We start from the raw sequence: 17,628 nt of genomic DNA, 5'->3' as shown, positions 1-17,628 counted from the left end.
TGCAACTTCATTTTGGTCTCCTCATCCAGGAAACTTTCACCTACATTAAGCCATCCCCTTGTGTCAGATTTACTTTCTAAATATTCTTCATCATACATTAAATCTGTTTTCCTGCCAGGACTTACTGTCTTAAAGTGTATAGTTCGCATGATTCCCTGTTGTTCCGCGTCTTGTTTCTTGTTAAAGGGAGAGCCAGTAAACCTCAGGTCAACCTTTAATCTATCTTCTCTCCTTTCAGCTAAAGCCTCCATATTTCCATGTGTCTGTTCTGCCCTTTTCAGAAATTCTAAATATTTCTCATCTTGCCCTTTTTCAATAACAAGCAACGATGCAGTTGACTCAGCAGACCCTTCACTATTAATTGCTAATAATCTATAACTTCCAGTATCTCTGTCTTGGACCCTTTTAACCTCTAAGCTGGAAGAGTGATGATGTAAATCACTCTTTGTTTTTATGACCCGTCGAAGACCTGTTGGGATAGGTCGATTGTTATGAAACCAAGTCATTTCTGGAGTTGGACAGGCAATTAATCTACATGTAAAAACAACAGGTTCACCCTCGAAAACATATTTAAACATAAGCTTTTGGGTAAAACACGGCTTGAAATATTTGGGCCAGGAGCTTGTAGATGATATTCTACTTGCATATCTTTTAGCAGCCATGGAGCTGTGATCTATGTCTTCAGAATCTGAGAAGGCAACACGGGTATCTCTTTCTGAATGTTCAGATGCTTCCTCAGAGAACAATTCTGAAAAAAAGTTCAATTATAAAGCATTTTACTATTTTCCATAGTATTTGAAAAAGTTGAAAATAAATGAAATTGCAAAATAGGAAATGAAATAAAGTGCATGCTACAGATTCTCACAAATCCATAAAAAATTTCACTCACCATATTTGTTCGAATAAACGCAACACCATGCTCTGTTTAAAAGATTCTGACACGAAAATCGTTCGTTGTCTGGTCTTTTCTTCAAACTGCTGAAATTTCTTCTTGAACAAGCAAAAATGAATTTCAAAATAACATGTTCCTGTGCGTATTTGTTTTGAGAGCGGGAAAACTGTCCTTTTGATGGCTAAGAGGAAAATCTTACCTGACTTGCAGAGAGTGGAATAAACGCCCTTTCTGATCCTTTTGATTATAGATTAAATTATTGTATTTTTGGAGAATTAACTATTTAAGATATATATACGAGAACTATAACCATAAATGATTAGCTAAAATAAAATAAAATAAAATAAAATGAGAAGGCGTTTATTCGAACTAATACAGCCATAAAGTCACGATGTTATGCAAAGAAAAGCAGGCAATAAGGATCACATAAGGCAGCTATCTGCAAGCCAGTGTAAGAGACATATCAATGTTAAAATGATGTATGTGCATGAAGTGTAAACCAGAATGAGAATGTAACATTTTCACACACCCTAAATAAAAAAGCGTCTCAATGATAATTCATTCATGATGTTGCATTCTGAGAATGACAGCTAGGTTATTGTCTCTTGTTCAATTTAATTCACAGTGATTTTGAAAACAAACTTCTAGTTCATGATTTCATGCATTAAGATGACAACCTTTTCTAATACACGCTTTTGAAAATGGCTGCAAACATGAAGTTGATTATGGCTGATAAATTTTAAATATAAGATTTTAAATTACCATAAAACAAATTACTGTGAAATGCATGTAACTATCAGCATACTAAACCAGGCATGCAACACAGTAATATATACTGTAAGAGATATATTTGTACATCTATGTCATTTTTCTCAATACTACTAACAGAAGGCAGCTCAAGGATTCTATTAATCCTTCAGAATTTCTACTTAAATCTCATATTCAATATAACCATACCTTTCATCTCCATCTCAATCTGCTCATGCAACATTGATTCAGGAGCTAGAATGCAAAAACAAGAGATTTTCATGATTAATTCCATGTACTTTCTGCCTCAATTCATGATTCATACAATTACAATTTTCTCTTTACTATAATAGAAAACTACATCCCCCAAATGCACCCCCCAAAATCCATGCCAAACAGATCAATGAGCTGATAAAGTACATGACAATGATGAAAGATTTTAAAACATTTTTATTTTAGGTTCTCTATGAAATTTCCACTTTTACTTCCACAATTCCCCATGCCTTTTACATGCACTGAGAAAAGCAATCGACAAACAAAAGGAATATTTCTTTTTTAATGTCTTGTTGACTGACTACTTGCTAGGAGATGAAATCACATTTAGAAGGAACATGCATTTTCTAACTTGCCACTTTTAACTGAGGGCCATTCTCAGATTTCCCTGCAGAATTGAGTTTTCTGCTAGTAAACACTCCTTTGATTTGAACCACCTTTAAAACTTCACGTGAAGTCCAATTATATGTTAAAGAGCAGAACAAAGAGTCCTCAACTCAAAATTACTTTTATTACATAAGGAAAAGTCACAGCCTTTAGACACAATCATCTCTGGGTGGCTTCAGAGAAAGCAGGTGCTCAGGTAACACTCTCATTCTCCCGTCTGTGTGACACAAGTCAGTGTGCTTGCCGCCCTGGCTTCTCAGTTCCTTGTGGTCTTTGGCATGAAGTTACTGACAAACTTGATGTTTTCTTTGACGATGCTCTCTTTACTTCACGGGTTGTTTTAATTTTGGACTCTTTGAGTGTTTTAATACTTTTAGTGTCTGAACCAAGGGTAATTTTGGTAAGTGGTCTGGTTTGCAATTCTTTTGCTAGGTAAGAATAAAGTTTGGAAAAGGAATAAATTAGTTGTGTTTGTAAGAGTAAAACACACGTGGAATTTAGAGACGATGGAATGTCATTAGGATGAGAGGGTAAGCAGCACATTAGTCCCCAAACTAGGATATCTCTATGCTTACTACGCACATAAGAACTCTACTCAAACAGACTTACGGGGGTTCACATTCCTACCTGATTTTCATGGATAACTAGCCTATGTAAAATTATTAGGCCCAAATCGAAGAGGAACAGATAAAGACTGGCCTATATTAGATAATTAGATAACTGTGCCTGATCCTTCACTCTTCAAACACTGAAAAGTGGCTTCTCTTTTAACTTTCTTCAGTAAGGCAGTCTGGATTTCCCAAGGGAAAAAAAAATGCTCACGCACCAAGAACATTTTAATAATAGAATTGTTGGAACTGAGTGAACTGGAAATCCTGAGGCAAAAATGTCCAGCTCAAATCCACTCTGGGAACATGATGATGAAGCACTGTCCTAGGGCACTAGGTTCTTTAGGAAGCGAGTTGGAAGACCTACATTTCTCCCACCTCCACAACACACCAGCTCCCAATTATCTTGCTGCGGAAACCGTCATAGTTGTCACCTACGTGACTTGTAGACAACGCCTCCAGATAGACAGTTTCTTGTGTGATTACTGTGCTAGCCAGCAGCTATGGTGAAACTGAGGGTCAACTTTCTGGATGGTGGAATTTTCTACCTAATTTGCATAATTAGACCTCAGTTCTTGAGCTATCCCTTTCTTAGGCTTTGAAAATTAATCAGAAATAGCTATAGACCAAAATGTCAGATTAAGAAAAAACAAATCCTCCTTTTGGTGAGTGAGGATTGCAGATACATTAAGTGAATTAATGAATCTATCTCAAAATTCACTGCAGAGATGGCCGTGCACACAGCACTGTATTGCCCCCATTCATCTCTGACGCCTCAACAATAATATGGCCAGATCAGGGAAGAGCTAGAGGCCGCAGCTCTCCACAGACCCCTGGAGATGCCTAAACTTCTTCCACCAGCTTCCCTCCATGGGATTCAGTGAAGGTCCTTTGCTGCAGACACACAGCACAGGCTTCTAGTACCTGAAGAATACTTTTCTCATTTTATTAGCATCCAAGAAGAAAGTCCATGGAAGGAAGGAAGAAGTTAACCTTTGCCCAAATTTGCCCAAATTTGTGCCCCTTCTAGACACAGTGGTGAATCAAGCACAATAACAACAAAAATAATGATCTTGCTGTGAGATAATTCTACAATTCTGGGAGGATCTGAGACTATAAAGCAGCAGCATTTATTGAGAAATATCTAAAGACTACTACTTTTGGTCCAGACAGTGCCAGGCACAATAATAAATACTCAATAAACACTTGATGAACTCTAACATCTGAACCTTCTTTGGTACACTTCCTAGGTGGCACATTTGGTAAGTATTAGAAAAAAGAGCACATACGAAACAAACCTTGACTTCCTGAACTCAGATGTGAAAGTTAAACTTCCTTGAATCTAGACTGGAAAGTTACATGTTCTTAAGTTTGGCCAACGACTTGGCTGACTTTCATAAGTCATTTATGAATAGAGTGCTAATTTAAGGGTATTCTATTTAATATATTCATTGATTCAATCTGCATGATAGAAAAGCTGCATAAAGCGATGAGGATGAAATGAAGCAAGTCAGAGCTAAATAGCAAATAACCACCTTCTACTCTTAGTACTGCTGATGTTGTCTTCTCTCCGTACTCATTGTGGACAACGCAGCTGTACAATCCTTGGTCTACCAGCTGAACATTACATATGGTAAGTAACTGAGCATTGCCATTTTGTGACTGCTTCACTCTCTTAGATTCCTCTATCTTTACACCTTCATGAGTCCAGGTTACGTCAACGGAAGGTTCTTCTGAAACACAGAGGAATTGAGCCGTGTCGCCCCACTTTACACAGAGGTCCTGAAGATGCAGGAGAATCCTTGGTGCTTCATCCACTGGCTCTTCAGCACATTTCTCAGATAACTCAGTGCTTTCTGCAATTTGTGAAAGGGATGCAGTATGGTGCAACTCTACATCTCGAATGGATGTAGCTGTGTGGGCGGAACTTTGAGATACACCTTCAAAAACCTGAAATTCATATTCATATGATGATCCTTGAAATGACTTAATTTCGCTTTGGGATATTTTGCTCTCCTGCTTTGTGAAACAGGAATCTGCCACTGTCTGGGACTTGGTGGACTCTCTTACATTTTTCCCAGAACTTTGCCTAGCTAGGGCTTGCACTGTACGATCAAGTGACAAGAAAAAGAAAAGAACATTAGGATCTAAGCTTTGTCACCTGGCTAGGTTAGTAACATAAAATGGCACGGAAGATGAAGATGAAAGATGTCACTGTTACTTGGAAGCAGCATGCCAGATGCAGTGTGCTCCAGGATGTCAGGGTGACACAAAAGAAAATTCATTCCCAGTGATCCAGTGATGGATGGATGATGAAGGCTCATGCGGATGCCATACAGTATCTGCTTCCTTCTTTTTGTTGTCATTGCAGCTATCCAGAATGACATAGCCGCTCCCTCTTTTTTTCTGACTCTATTCGGGATATCATTTGTCCTCCCTCCACCATATACTTTATCAAAAATATGTAGCAAATAAATCATTAATGATGCAATGATGAGATGCTGTTTAGAAAAGTAAAAATGTCAAGCAAAGTTGATGCCTAACCAAATAATAACTAGTGTAATGCCCAGAACACGTACTTCAGTGAGATTTAAAGTACACTGGTTAAAATATAATTGAGGACTTAGGGGCACCTGGGTGTTACTTTGTTAATAAATTATGGACCGACCACAATATGCACCAAGACACACAGCAGAGACTCTCATTAGTAACAGTGGGAGTAGGAGGGATGCAGCAGATCAAAGTCTTTGAAGCAAGCCAGGCTTTCTTTACCTTTTGGAGTCACTGTGAGTATAGCTGCACAAATGGCTTCCCCAGCGCTATTGGCTGCTTTGCAAGAGTACTGGCCGGCATGCTCTGAGTAAGCATCAACTATAAGCATTAAAGCCATGCCTGTGGACTCCTCAAAATGGAAAACTACATCTTTTGTTGGTAGAATTGGTTGCTGGTTATGCAACCACTGGATTTCTGGCTTGGGAATGCCAGAAACCCTGGCATGGAATCTGACTGTCTCCCCGCTGTGCACCCTGAGGCTTGACAGAGGCTGGATGAAGATGGGCTTTTGGCCAAGGGGCTCCTTCTTAAATGAAACTGACGAAGAGACATGCCATTGAGAGTCTGATGTAACTTCTTCAAGTTTGCTAAATCCTGAAAAGAAGCATGCCAACCTTTAATGTCTTACCCTGCACTGAAACCAGAACTTACTGGGAGTTGTCTACAGATCTGTTGTAAATTTCAGTGGTGAACTAGAATCCAGACCAATCCTGATGCCTTGTCAACGTATGTCACTACATACACACATTGATTCAAAGTCACACAAGTTCCCTTCCATTTTCCAGACAAACATGCTGAGACATAACTAGTCTAAGGAACTTCACTACATTGTGCATGAAGGCAGTCGTGGAGTATGCAATTCAGTTTAGGTATTCTTGTCTTCTGTTGTTATTTTTTTCCCTCTGGTTGTCAAACCAGCTTTTCTTTTTTGTAAACCACACTACACTGATTATTAAGAAAACCTCTGGTTATTATAATAAGTGTTTAAAATCAAGGAAAAAAGCAAAAGTTGCCCTAACTCTTTATGTATTTGTATATGCTTAAAATTACAGAGACTAATTTAGCTCAGGAAAAACAGCCTGAATCTATAAAAATACTATCTCATTTTGAATCAAAGTGCCCCCCACCCCGATACTGAGGAAGTGTTTCTGATTGCAGCTGAAGAGCCCCAAGCAACAGAGATGTTAAACCATCTTACAGTGGAGCCCCTCAACCCTCAGGCATTCTTTGAATGACAGTAAACACATCCAGCTGGTGTACAGACCTGAAATCACCCACTGTAGCTTCTGTGAAATCAGAATTGTGTCAGTACAATGGTGGGATGGTAACACTCTTAGATTTAAAAACATTTTTTTTAGAATTTGCATCCTAGTCAGATGAGAAAACAGATCTATCTAGTTCTTTAGCATATTTCTCCCCATTCTGATACATGCTGATCAGGAAGCATGAAAGCTGATGATGAGAGCAACACATTACAAAATTCTATGGAGACAAAGCAGGGCAAAATAAAAAATGATGGTTTGTGATTCATAATGAGAAGGGGTAACTGAAAAGCGAGAACATCACATATAACATGGAAACAATTAGTCACATTAAGAGAATGGTAGGACCAACGATGATTTACGTGAAATCCTTAGTGATTTGTTACTGACATTGTGAGATTAGATCCATATTTAAATGTGGTACTTAAAGTTGTTTTACTGTACCTTCCAGTCTCAAAGTGGCTGTGCTTGATACTTGACCTACAGCATTACTAGCAACAAAAGTATAAACTCCTTCATCTTCTGGAAAAGCTTCAGCAATTTCCAGCTGGTAAGTGTCTTCAAACTGAGTCATTTTAAAGAACCGAGATGGCTTGATTTTCTTGTCTTTGCTGTACCAAGACACTTTTAGATCTGTAACGTGAAAGGAAAAGGATCTTTAAATCACTGGAACAAGTGGATATTTTTATTTACCTGCAAACACATTATTGACTATATTAGTGACTAATTTTATATTTATCTAAATAACATTATACTTTTCTTTTGGGCATGCCACATCTGATCTTATATAATTTCATTTTTAAGAAGGAAACATGATTCTAGAAAAATCCAGCTTATAGATGGGTTATAATGTTTGAAAATTTACAATTTTAGTTATATTCTTTTTAACCATTTGCCTGTCATGCTATGGAAGCAAAGATAAGGTTTTGACATGTTCAGTCAAATGAGAAGAAGACTGTCCTGAGAAACAGTCATCATAAAGGGTTTGATCTGAGATTGTGGTTACCTACTGAGACAGGAAGTGAGGGAAACATGCATAGTGGTTAGGCAGAAAGACCCATCAAAAACAGACCTGAGAAGATGAACATTCCATAAAGTCTAAAAGAGACACCCTTAAAGGATGAAGAAAAATCTCTATTATTTTGTTACCAGTAGGCAAGCACTGGAAGGTCTCAGCAAAAAAGAAAATTTTTAAAATGGAAAGAGTCATGAAATTTGGGCATCCTAGATATATTTGGCTTTTTTCAAAGTAGGAGTAATAATAAATAATAATAAAACTAGCGAGTAGGAACCAAGATGGCAGAGTAGAAGGAGGTGCTCTCACTCCCTCTTGTGAGAACACCAGAATTACAACTAGCTGCTGGACAATCATCGACAGGAAGACACTGGAACTCACCAAAAAAGATACCCCACATCCAAAGACAAAGGAGAAGCCACAATGAGATGGTAGGAGGGGTGCAATCACAGTAAAATCAAATCCCATAACTGCTGGGTGGGTGACTCACAGACTGGAGAACACTTATCCCACAGAAGTCCACCCACTGGAGTGAAGGTTCTGAGCCCCATGTCAGGCTTCCCAACCTGGGGGCCCGGCAATGGGAGGAGGAATTCCTTGAGAATCAGACTTTGAAGTCTAGTGGGATTTGAATGCAGGACTTCGACAGGACTGGGGGAAACAGAGACTCCACTCTTGGAGGCACACACAAAGTAGTGTGTGCATCGGGACCCAGGGGAAGGAGCAGTGAACCCAGGGAAGACTGAACCAGACCTACCTGCTAGTGTTGGAGGGTCTCCTGCAGAGGCGGGGGGTGGCTGTGGGTCAATGTGGGGACAAGGACACTGGCAGCAGAACTTCTGGGAAGTACTCCTTGGCGTGAGCCCTCCCAGAGTCTGTCATTAGCCCCACCAAAGAGCCCAGGTAGGCTCCAGTGTTGGGTTGCCTCAGGCCAAACAACCAACAGGGAGGGAACCCAGCCCCTCCCATCAGCAGTCAGGCAGATTAAAGTTCTACTGAGTTCTGCCCACCAGAGCTACAGTCAGCTCTACCCACCACCAGTCCCTCCCATCAGGAAACTTGCACAAGCCTCTTAGATAGCCTCATCCACCAGAGGGCAGACAGCAGAAGCAAGAAGAACTATAATCCTGCAGCCTGTGGAACAAAAAGCACATTCACAGAAAGATAGACAAGATGAAAAGGCAGAGGGCTATGTACCAGATGAAGGAACAAGATAAAACCCCAGAAAAACAACTAAATGAAGTGGAGATAGGCAACCTTCCAGAAAAAGAATTCAGAATAATGACAGTGAAGATGATCCAGGACCTCGGAAAAAGAATGGAGGCAAAGATCGAGAAGATGCAAGAAATGTTTAACAAAGACCTAGAAGAATTAAAGAACAAACAAACAGAGATGAACAATACAATAACTGAAATGAAAACTACACTAGAAGGAATCAAGAGCCGAATAACTGAGGCAGAAGAATGGATAAGTGACCTGGAAGACAGAATAGTGGAATTCACTGCTGCAGAACAGAACAAAGAAAAAAAGAATGAAAAGAAGTGAAGACAGCCTAAGAGACCACTGGGACAACATTAAATGCAACAACATTCACATTATAGGGTTCCCAGAAGGAGAAGAGAGAGAGAAAGGACCAGAGAAAATATTTGAAGAGATTATAGTCGAAAACTTCCCTAACATGGGAAAGGAAAGAGTCACCCAAATCCAGGAAGGGCAGTGAGTCCCATACAGGATAAACACAAGGAGAAATACGCCGAGACACATAGTAATCAAATTGGCAAAAAATAAAGACAAAGAAAAATTATTAAAAGCAGCAAGGGAAAAACAACAAATAACACACAAGGGAATCCCCATAAGGTTAACAGTTGATTTCTCAGCACAAACTCTACAAGCCAGAAGGGAATGGAATGAAATACTTAAAGTGACGAAAGGGAAGAACCTACAACCAAGATTACTCAACCCAGCAAGGATCTCATTCAGATTCGATGGAGAAATCAAAAGCTTTACAGACAAGCAAAAGCTAAGAGAATTCAGCACCACCAAACCAGCTCTACAACAAATGCTAAAGGAACTTCTCTAAGTGGGAAACACAAGAGAAGAAAAGGACCTACAAAAACAAACCCAAAACTGTTAAGACAATGGTCATAGGAACATACATATCGATAATTACCTTAAACATGAATGGATTAAATGCTCCAACCAAAAGACACAGGTTTCCTGAATGGATACAAAAACAAGACCCATCTATATGCTGTCTACAAGAGACCCACTTCAGATCTAGGGACACATACAGACTGAAAGTGAGGGGATGGAACAAGATATTCCATGCAAATGGAAATCAAAAGAAAGCTGGAGTAGCAATCCTCATATCAGATAAAATAGACTTTAAAATAAAGACTGTTACAAGAGACAAGGAAGGAAACTACATAATGATCAAGGGATCAATCCAAGAAGAAGATGTAACAATTATAAATATATATGCACCCAACATAGGAGCACCTCAATACATAAGGCAACTGCTAACAGCTATAAAAGAGGAAATCGACAGTAACACAATAATAGTGGGGGACTTTAACACCTCACTTACACCAATGGACAGATCATCCAAAATGAAAATAAATAAGGAAACAGAAGCTTTAAATGACACAATAGACCAGAGAGATTTAATTGATATTTATAGGATATTCCATCCAAAAACAGCAGATTACACTTTCTTCTCAAGTGTGCAGAACATTCTCCAGGATAGATCACATCTTGGGTCACAAATCAAGCCTCAGCAAAATTAAGAAAATTGAAATCATATGAAGCATCTTTTCTGACCACAATGCTATGAGATTAGATATGAATTAGAGGGAAAAAAATGTAAAAAACACAAACACATGGAAATTAAACAATACGTTACTAAATAACCAAGAGATCACTGAAGAAATCAAAGAGGAAATCAAAAAATACCTAGAGACAAACGACAATGAAAACAAGACGATCAAAAACGTATGGGATGCAGCAAAAGCAGTTCTAAGAGGGAAGTTTATAGCTATACAAGCCTACCTCAAGAAACAAGAAAAATCTCAAATAAACAATCTAAACTTACACCTAAAGGAACTAGAGAAAGAAGAACAAACAAAACCCAAAGTTAGTAGAAGGAAAGAAATCATAAACATCAGAGCAGAAATAAATGAAATAGAAACAAAGAAAACAATAGCAAAGATCAATAAAACTAAAAGCTGGTTCTTTGAGAAGATAAACAAAATTGATAAACTATTAGCCAGACTCATCAAGTAAAAGAGGGAGAGGACTCAAATCCATAAAATCAGAAATGAAAAAGGAGAAGTTACAACAGACACCACAGAAATACAAAGCATCCTAAGAGACTACTACAAGCAACTCTATGCCAATAAAATGGACAACCTGGAAGAAATGGACAAACCCTTAGAAAGGTATAACCTTCCAAGATTGAACCAGGAAAAATAGATAATATGAACAGACCAATCACAAGTAATGAAATTGAAACTGTGATTAAAAATTTTCCAACAAACAAAAGTCCAGGACCAGATGGCTTCACAGGTGAATTCTATCAAACATTTGGGGAAGAGCTAACACCCATCCCTCTCAAACTCTTTCAAAAATTGCAGAGGAAGGAACACTCCCAAACTCATTCTATGAGGCCACCATCACCCTAATACCAAAATCAGACAAAGATACTACAAAAAAAGAACATTACAGACCAACATCACTGATGAATATAGATGCAAAAATCCTCAACAAAATACTAGCAAACAGAATCCAACGACACATTAAAAGGATCATACATCATGATCAAGTGGGATTTATCCCAGGGATGCAAGGATTCTTCAATATATGCAAATCAATCAATGTGATACAGCATATTAACAAACTCAAGAATAAAAACCATATGATCATCTCAATAGATGCAGAAAAAGCTTTTGACAAAATTCAACACCCATGTACGATAAAAACTCTCCAGAAAGCGGGCACAGAGGGAACCTACCTCAACATAATAAAGGCCATATATGACAAACACACAGCAAACATCATTCTCAATGGTGAAAAACTGAAAGCATTTCCTTTAAGATCAGGAACAAGACAAGGATGTCCACTCTCACCACTATTATTCAACATAGTTTTGGAAATCCTAGCCATGGCAATCAGAGAAGGAAAAGAAAAAAAAGGAATACAAATTGGAAAAGAAGAATAAAACTGTCTCTGTTTGCAGATGACATACTATACATAGAGAATCCTAAAAATGCCACTAGAAAACTACTAGAGCTAATCAATGAATTTGGTAAAGTTGCAGGATACAAAATTAATGCACAGAAATCTCTTGCATTCCTATACACTAACGATGAAAAATCTGAAAGAGAAATTAAGGAAACACTCCCATTCACCATTGGAACAAAAAGAATAAAATACCTAGGAATAAACCTACCTAGGGAGACAAAAGACCTGTATGCAGAAAACTATAAGACACTGATGAAAGAAATTAAAAATGATACAGACAGATGGAGAGATATACCATGCTCTTGGATTGGAAGAAGCAATATTGTGAAAATGACTATACTACCCAAAGCAATCTACAGATTCAGTGCAATCCCTATCAAATTACCAATGGCATTTTTTAATGGAACTCGAGCAAAAAATCTTAAAATTTGTATAGAGACACAAAAGACCCTGAATAGCCAAAGCAGTCTTGAGGGAAAAAAACGGAACTGGAGGAATCAGACTCCCTGAGTTTAGACTATACTACAAAGCTACAGTAATCAAGACAATATGGTACTGGCACAAAAACAGAAACATAGATAAATGGAACAAGATAGAAAGCCCAGAGATAAACCCACGCACCTATGGTCAACTAATCTATGACAAAGGAGGCAAGGATATGCAATGGAGAAAAGACAGACTCTTCAATATATGGTTCTGGGAAAACTGGACAGCTACATGTAAAAGAATGAAATTAGAACACTCCCTAACACCATACACAAAAATAAACTCAAAATGGATTCGAGACCTCAATGTAAGACCAGACAGTATAAAACTCTTAGAGGAAAACATAGGAAGGACACTCTTTGACATAAATCACAGCAAGATCTTTTTTGATCCACCTCCTAGAGTAATAGAAATAAAAATAAAAATAAACAAATGGGACCTAATGAAACTTAAAAGCTTTTGCACAGCAAAGGAAACCATAAACAAGATGAAAAGACAACCCTCAGAATGGGAGAAAATATTTGCAAGCAAATCAACGGACAAAGGATTAAACTCCAAGATATATAAACAGCTCATGCAGCTCAATATTAAAGAAACAAACAACCCAATCCAAAAAGGGGCAGAAGACCTAAATAGACATTTCTCCAAAGAAGGCATACAGATGGCCAAGAAGCACATGAAAACCTGCTCAACATCACTGATTATTAGAGAAATGCAAATCAAAACTACAATGAGGTATCACCTCACACCAGTTAGAATGGGCATCATCAGAAAATCTACAAACAACAAATGCTGGAGTGGATTTGGAGAAAAGGGAACCCTCTTGCACTGTTGGTGGGAATGTAAATTGATACAACCACTATGGAGAACAGTATGGAGGTTCCTTGAAAAACTAAAGATAGAATTACCATATGATCCAGCAATCCCACTACTGGGCATATATCTGAGAAAACCATAATTCAAAAAGACACACTCATTGCAGCACTATTTACAATAGCCAGGTCATGGAAGCAACCTAAATGCACATCAACAGATGAATGGATAAAGAAGTTGTGGTACATATATACAATGGAATATTACTGAGCCATAAAAAGGAACGAAATTGGGTCATTTGTTGAGACATGGATGGATCCAGAGACTGTCATACAGAGTGAAGTAAGTCAGAAAGAGAAAAACAAATATCATATATTAACGCATGTATGTGGAACCTAGAAAAATGGTACAGATGAACCAGTTTGCAGGGCAGAAGTTGAGACACAGATGTAGAGAACAAACATATGGACACCAAGGGGGGAAAGCCGCAGAGGGGTGGGGATGGTGGTGTGATGAATTGGGTGATTGGGATTGATGTGTATACACTGATGTGCATAAAATTGATGACTAAAGAACCTGCTGTATAAAAAAATAAATTAAATTAAATAAAAAAAAACTAGCTATTTCCACACAAGGATTTGAACCATCTTAAAATGATAGAGAATAAAAACCCCAAATCAAGGATACATATTACTATGTTGTTACAGTTTAAGATGATGTGTACTTTAAAAAAAATTATACTTCCATTAAAGCAACAGCCCTGTAAGTCAAGCGTGGATTCAAATTTAGTTACTTGTTTTAAAAGCCAAAAATCAGAAGCCATCTTGTTTTTGGAATGTGGTCACTATATTACCTCCTTATCTCAATACCACCCATGGGGATCTTCTAATAGTCCAGTCCTCTAGTATTTGTTTGCACTGTTGCATAAATATTGGTTTATGAATATTCCCCTGCTTCCCACTAGTTGTTATAAACTACAAGTTCCCCTTTTAAAGAAACAAATCTTTTTATTTCCTTAGGTAGCAAGGTAAGGTAGGAAATGGAATCCTGACACTACAATTTACCAGCTGTGTGACCTTAGACATGTCAGTTAATCTCTGGACCAGTCTTCTCATTTGTAAAATAAGATGCATAATAATTCATGGGCTATTCATGGGCTATAAAATTGCTGTGTGAATTCAATGACATACACAGAGGAAAGGGTTTTATAAACCACAGGCACAAGTCAGTCATTAAAGTGAGCATGTCTAACATCACAAGGGATCAGCAATAACTTACCTAATAAACAGGGCCATAGGATATACAAGTAATACCATCATCACATGGGATGTAAAAGTCATCCTACAAATACTTGGTTTGTTTGTTTAAACATCAATGGAGAGACGCAAGAGGGAAGACATATGGGAACATATGTATATGTATAACTGATTCACTTTGTTATAAAGCAGAAACTAACACACCATTGTAAGGCAATTATACCCCAATAAAGATGTTAAAAAAAAAATCAATGGAAAGGGAAGGATGGAGAGTTTGGTACTCTCTCTCCCTCACAAGGTTCCCTGCTTATTCTTCCTGACAACTTCTTCCTTTGGTGAACTGAGTGAAGCAGGAGAACAGGCATGAATCGTCAATAATAAATGAGCTAAAGGGCAAGACCTGTTTTGGTAATGGACTTGGTACTTTTGACTGGGCTGCCACTACCTGTGTCAGTCACTGGCCTCTCATGGCTTCTGTGAGGCCACCTCACTGCCCAGTTCCTCACCCCCACCACTCCATTGTATTTGGTCCCTGAGTCTCGTTCATTCTACCTCCTGGACTCTGGCACAATCTACCCCCATCTTTCTCCTGACTCAGTTGTCAACACTTTCCAAGCCTATTATAATATGATAGCCTCTCTGCTGGTCCGTTACCTTCAGCCTCACCTCCCACATCTGTCCATTCCTCCTTTCATGATCAGAGTGTTGTTTCTAAAAAGAAAACCTGATCATGTTACCCAGGGGTTTCAAAATCTCTCAGTGGCTCCTCAAAGTAAACAAGATAAAATCTAAAGTCCTAAGCACAGAATACCAACACTTTAGGATCTGGCCCTTGCCTTCTTTTCTAGCTTCTCGTCCACTCATTGCATCACTTTCCAACCATACTTAAACCACTTGTTGCCAGCACATGGAGTGTTCTGGCGAGCTTTTATGACTTTGTAAACGTTGTTCTCTGCCTGGAGCACGACTGTGCTCATGAGCCTATTAATTCTTCAATGTGCCGTCTGTGCATTTTCTCCAGCTCTCTCCCAGACAGAGAGCACTGAGTAGGTGGGCTGTTACAGCACTTACAACCTTGGGATCTAGCTGTGCATGCGCGTCTCCTCACCTACACACTGAGCTCCATGAAGGCAAGAGACAGGTCCTGGCATCCCTAGAACCTAGTGCAATGTCTCAATAGCAGGAACACAGATGTTGGTAGAATAAAACAAAAAAAAGCTTAAATGAACAGTGGGCATTCCTCATTGCTAAACTAATTATTTAACATCTCACTTAGCTAGCTGCCACTCTGTAAGCCACCAAATGATACTGACCATTATCTGTAGAATGAGCACTAGCAAAAAGCTAGCTTTATTACAAGTTTTAAAATTCTACTTTTACAAACTTCTCTTCCACCAGTAGGTGGCACCAGAGACCTTCAATAGATAACATTTCCACTTACAAAAGCACCACCAGATTGCTCAGGACCATGCTCCATGCTTCAGCAAGTACTGAGTTCCCCAAAACAGGAGACTGGGGCCTCTGCAGACTCATATTTTTTTCCAATTTGCAGAAAGCAGAGCTGCACTTACTTTCTTAAGGGAAGTTGTGTGAATATTTTCTGTCTGAGGGGCATGAAACGTGATATGGTGAGCTTTTATTTTAAAAGGCATTTATTCAGTGAATTTAATTTTTGTCATATAGAAAATACATTTATGAAAGGGTTCTAAAACCTCTGTATGTGTATTAATATTACCACACATAGAGAGTTAATGATCACATGAATTTATAAAGTCCATTCGAATATTTAAGGACATCAGTCACATTGAAAAGATATTTTTCTTTTTCTACCCCAATTGTAGTCTTGTAGAGAGCTTCAAATGTATGTTTGCAATGCCTTAAAGGCAAACTATAAAATGACTTATAAACTAAAGAGTACTATGCAAATATAGTTAAGACTACTACTTTAGATAATCCATATACATATGTTTATTTGAAAAATTTCCTCTAAAAATTCAATGAATGGATAAATTCTTTAGTATGGCTTTAGTGAATTTGATATTAAAATGCATTTTTCTTTTTAGTAGGATATCACCGAATCAGTCCTCATTTCTTAATATTTGGCATTTTTCAAATACCATGCTCTGAAGTCACAAAGTCTATAGTATTTATCTATGTTGGTCACCCAATACCAGACTTTTATGTTTCTATAATTCCTCTCAATGCTTGTAATAAAATTAATGTATTGAGCACCAGTCACTTGCTAGCCATGCCTGTAAGTGCTTTACACACCTCATATCCTTTAATTATGCTCATAAAATCAAACAGGTCTATTTGGTTTCTAGATCAGCATCTCCATCCCAGAGCAGGAAATCATTAGGTGATAGAAGCCCAATTGAAATACTAACTTGCTTAAGAAACCGGCTCTTGGCAAGGTAGAGACTGGGCCATAACCCAATGGGAGAAGCACAATAAGCAAAACAAACGTTTATTAGGAGTGCTGTGAGATGCCCGAGCTTGGAGAATTTCCCTTTGTGGTGGTATACAACAGTCAAGCAAATGAAGGAGTGATTTTCATTCGGGATAAGGTTGATTTACCCTGTCTCTATGTGAGGTAGGTCTACAATCATCATTGGCTAGAAATGGCTCTAAACATTTTGTTTCATTCTACTAAGGTCAGACTCCTGGGGTGAGGGGAGGGGCCGGTGGTTCTGGGAAACACGCACCAATTAAAAATTATAACAGCTAACAGATGGAGGGATTACTGTATGAGGGGTGCTGCGATACGTGCTGATGTGGGTTAGCTGACATAATCATGACAATGATCTGAAGCCACTGATATCAGCCATTTAACAAGCATTCTTTTGTCCGATCAACAATTACTTACTGAGTACCTACTACGTATGGAGCTATTCTAGGACAAGGATCCACCCTTGCTTTCACAGAGCTTTCCTTCTAGTAGCTACTGCTTTTCAGGCACCATGTTCTTGGTACTAAGACAGAATCCCTGCCCTCATGAAATGTACATTCTAAGACTGAATGCAATATTATCCTCACTTTATTCATGAGGGAAAGAGAACCAGAGAAATCAGGTATTTGCCGAAGGTCACAGAGTGGA

The 17,628-nt window shown here is 38.4% G+C and overlaps 1 protein-coding gene across 1 annotated transcript in view; it reads right to left on the bottom strand.

Annotated features, from left to right (window-relative positions):
- The window catches only part of TTN (titin), a 281,802-nt gene that overhangs the window by 219,802 nt on the left and 44,372 nt on the right, over nucleotides 1-17,628 (bottom strand). Inside the window, 2 exon segments of the mRNA XM_060016520.1 lie at nucleotides 1,850-1,894; nucleotides 7,167-7,355. Coding sequence (XP_059872503.1) covers nucleotides 1,850-1,894; nucleotides 7,167-7,355 — 234 coding nt within the window.

The sequence above is a fragment of the Delphinus delphis genome, chromosome 7, assembly GCF_949987515.2.
Source record: "Delphinus delphis chromosome 7, mDelDel1.2, whole genome shotgun sequence".
NCBI lineage: Eukaryota > Metazoa > Chordata > Mammalia > Artiodactyla > Delphinidae > Delphinus > Delphinus delphis.
This window is presented reverse-complemented; position numbering and strand designations above follow the sequence as displayed.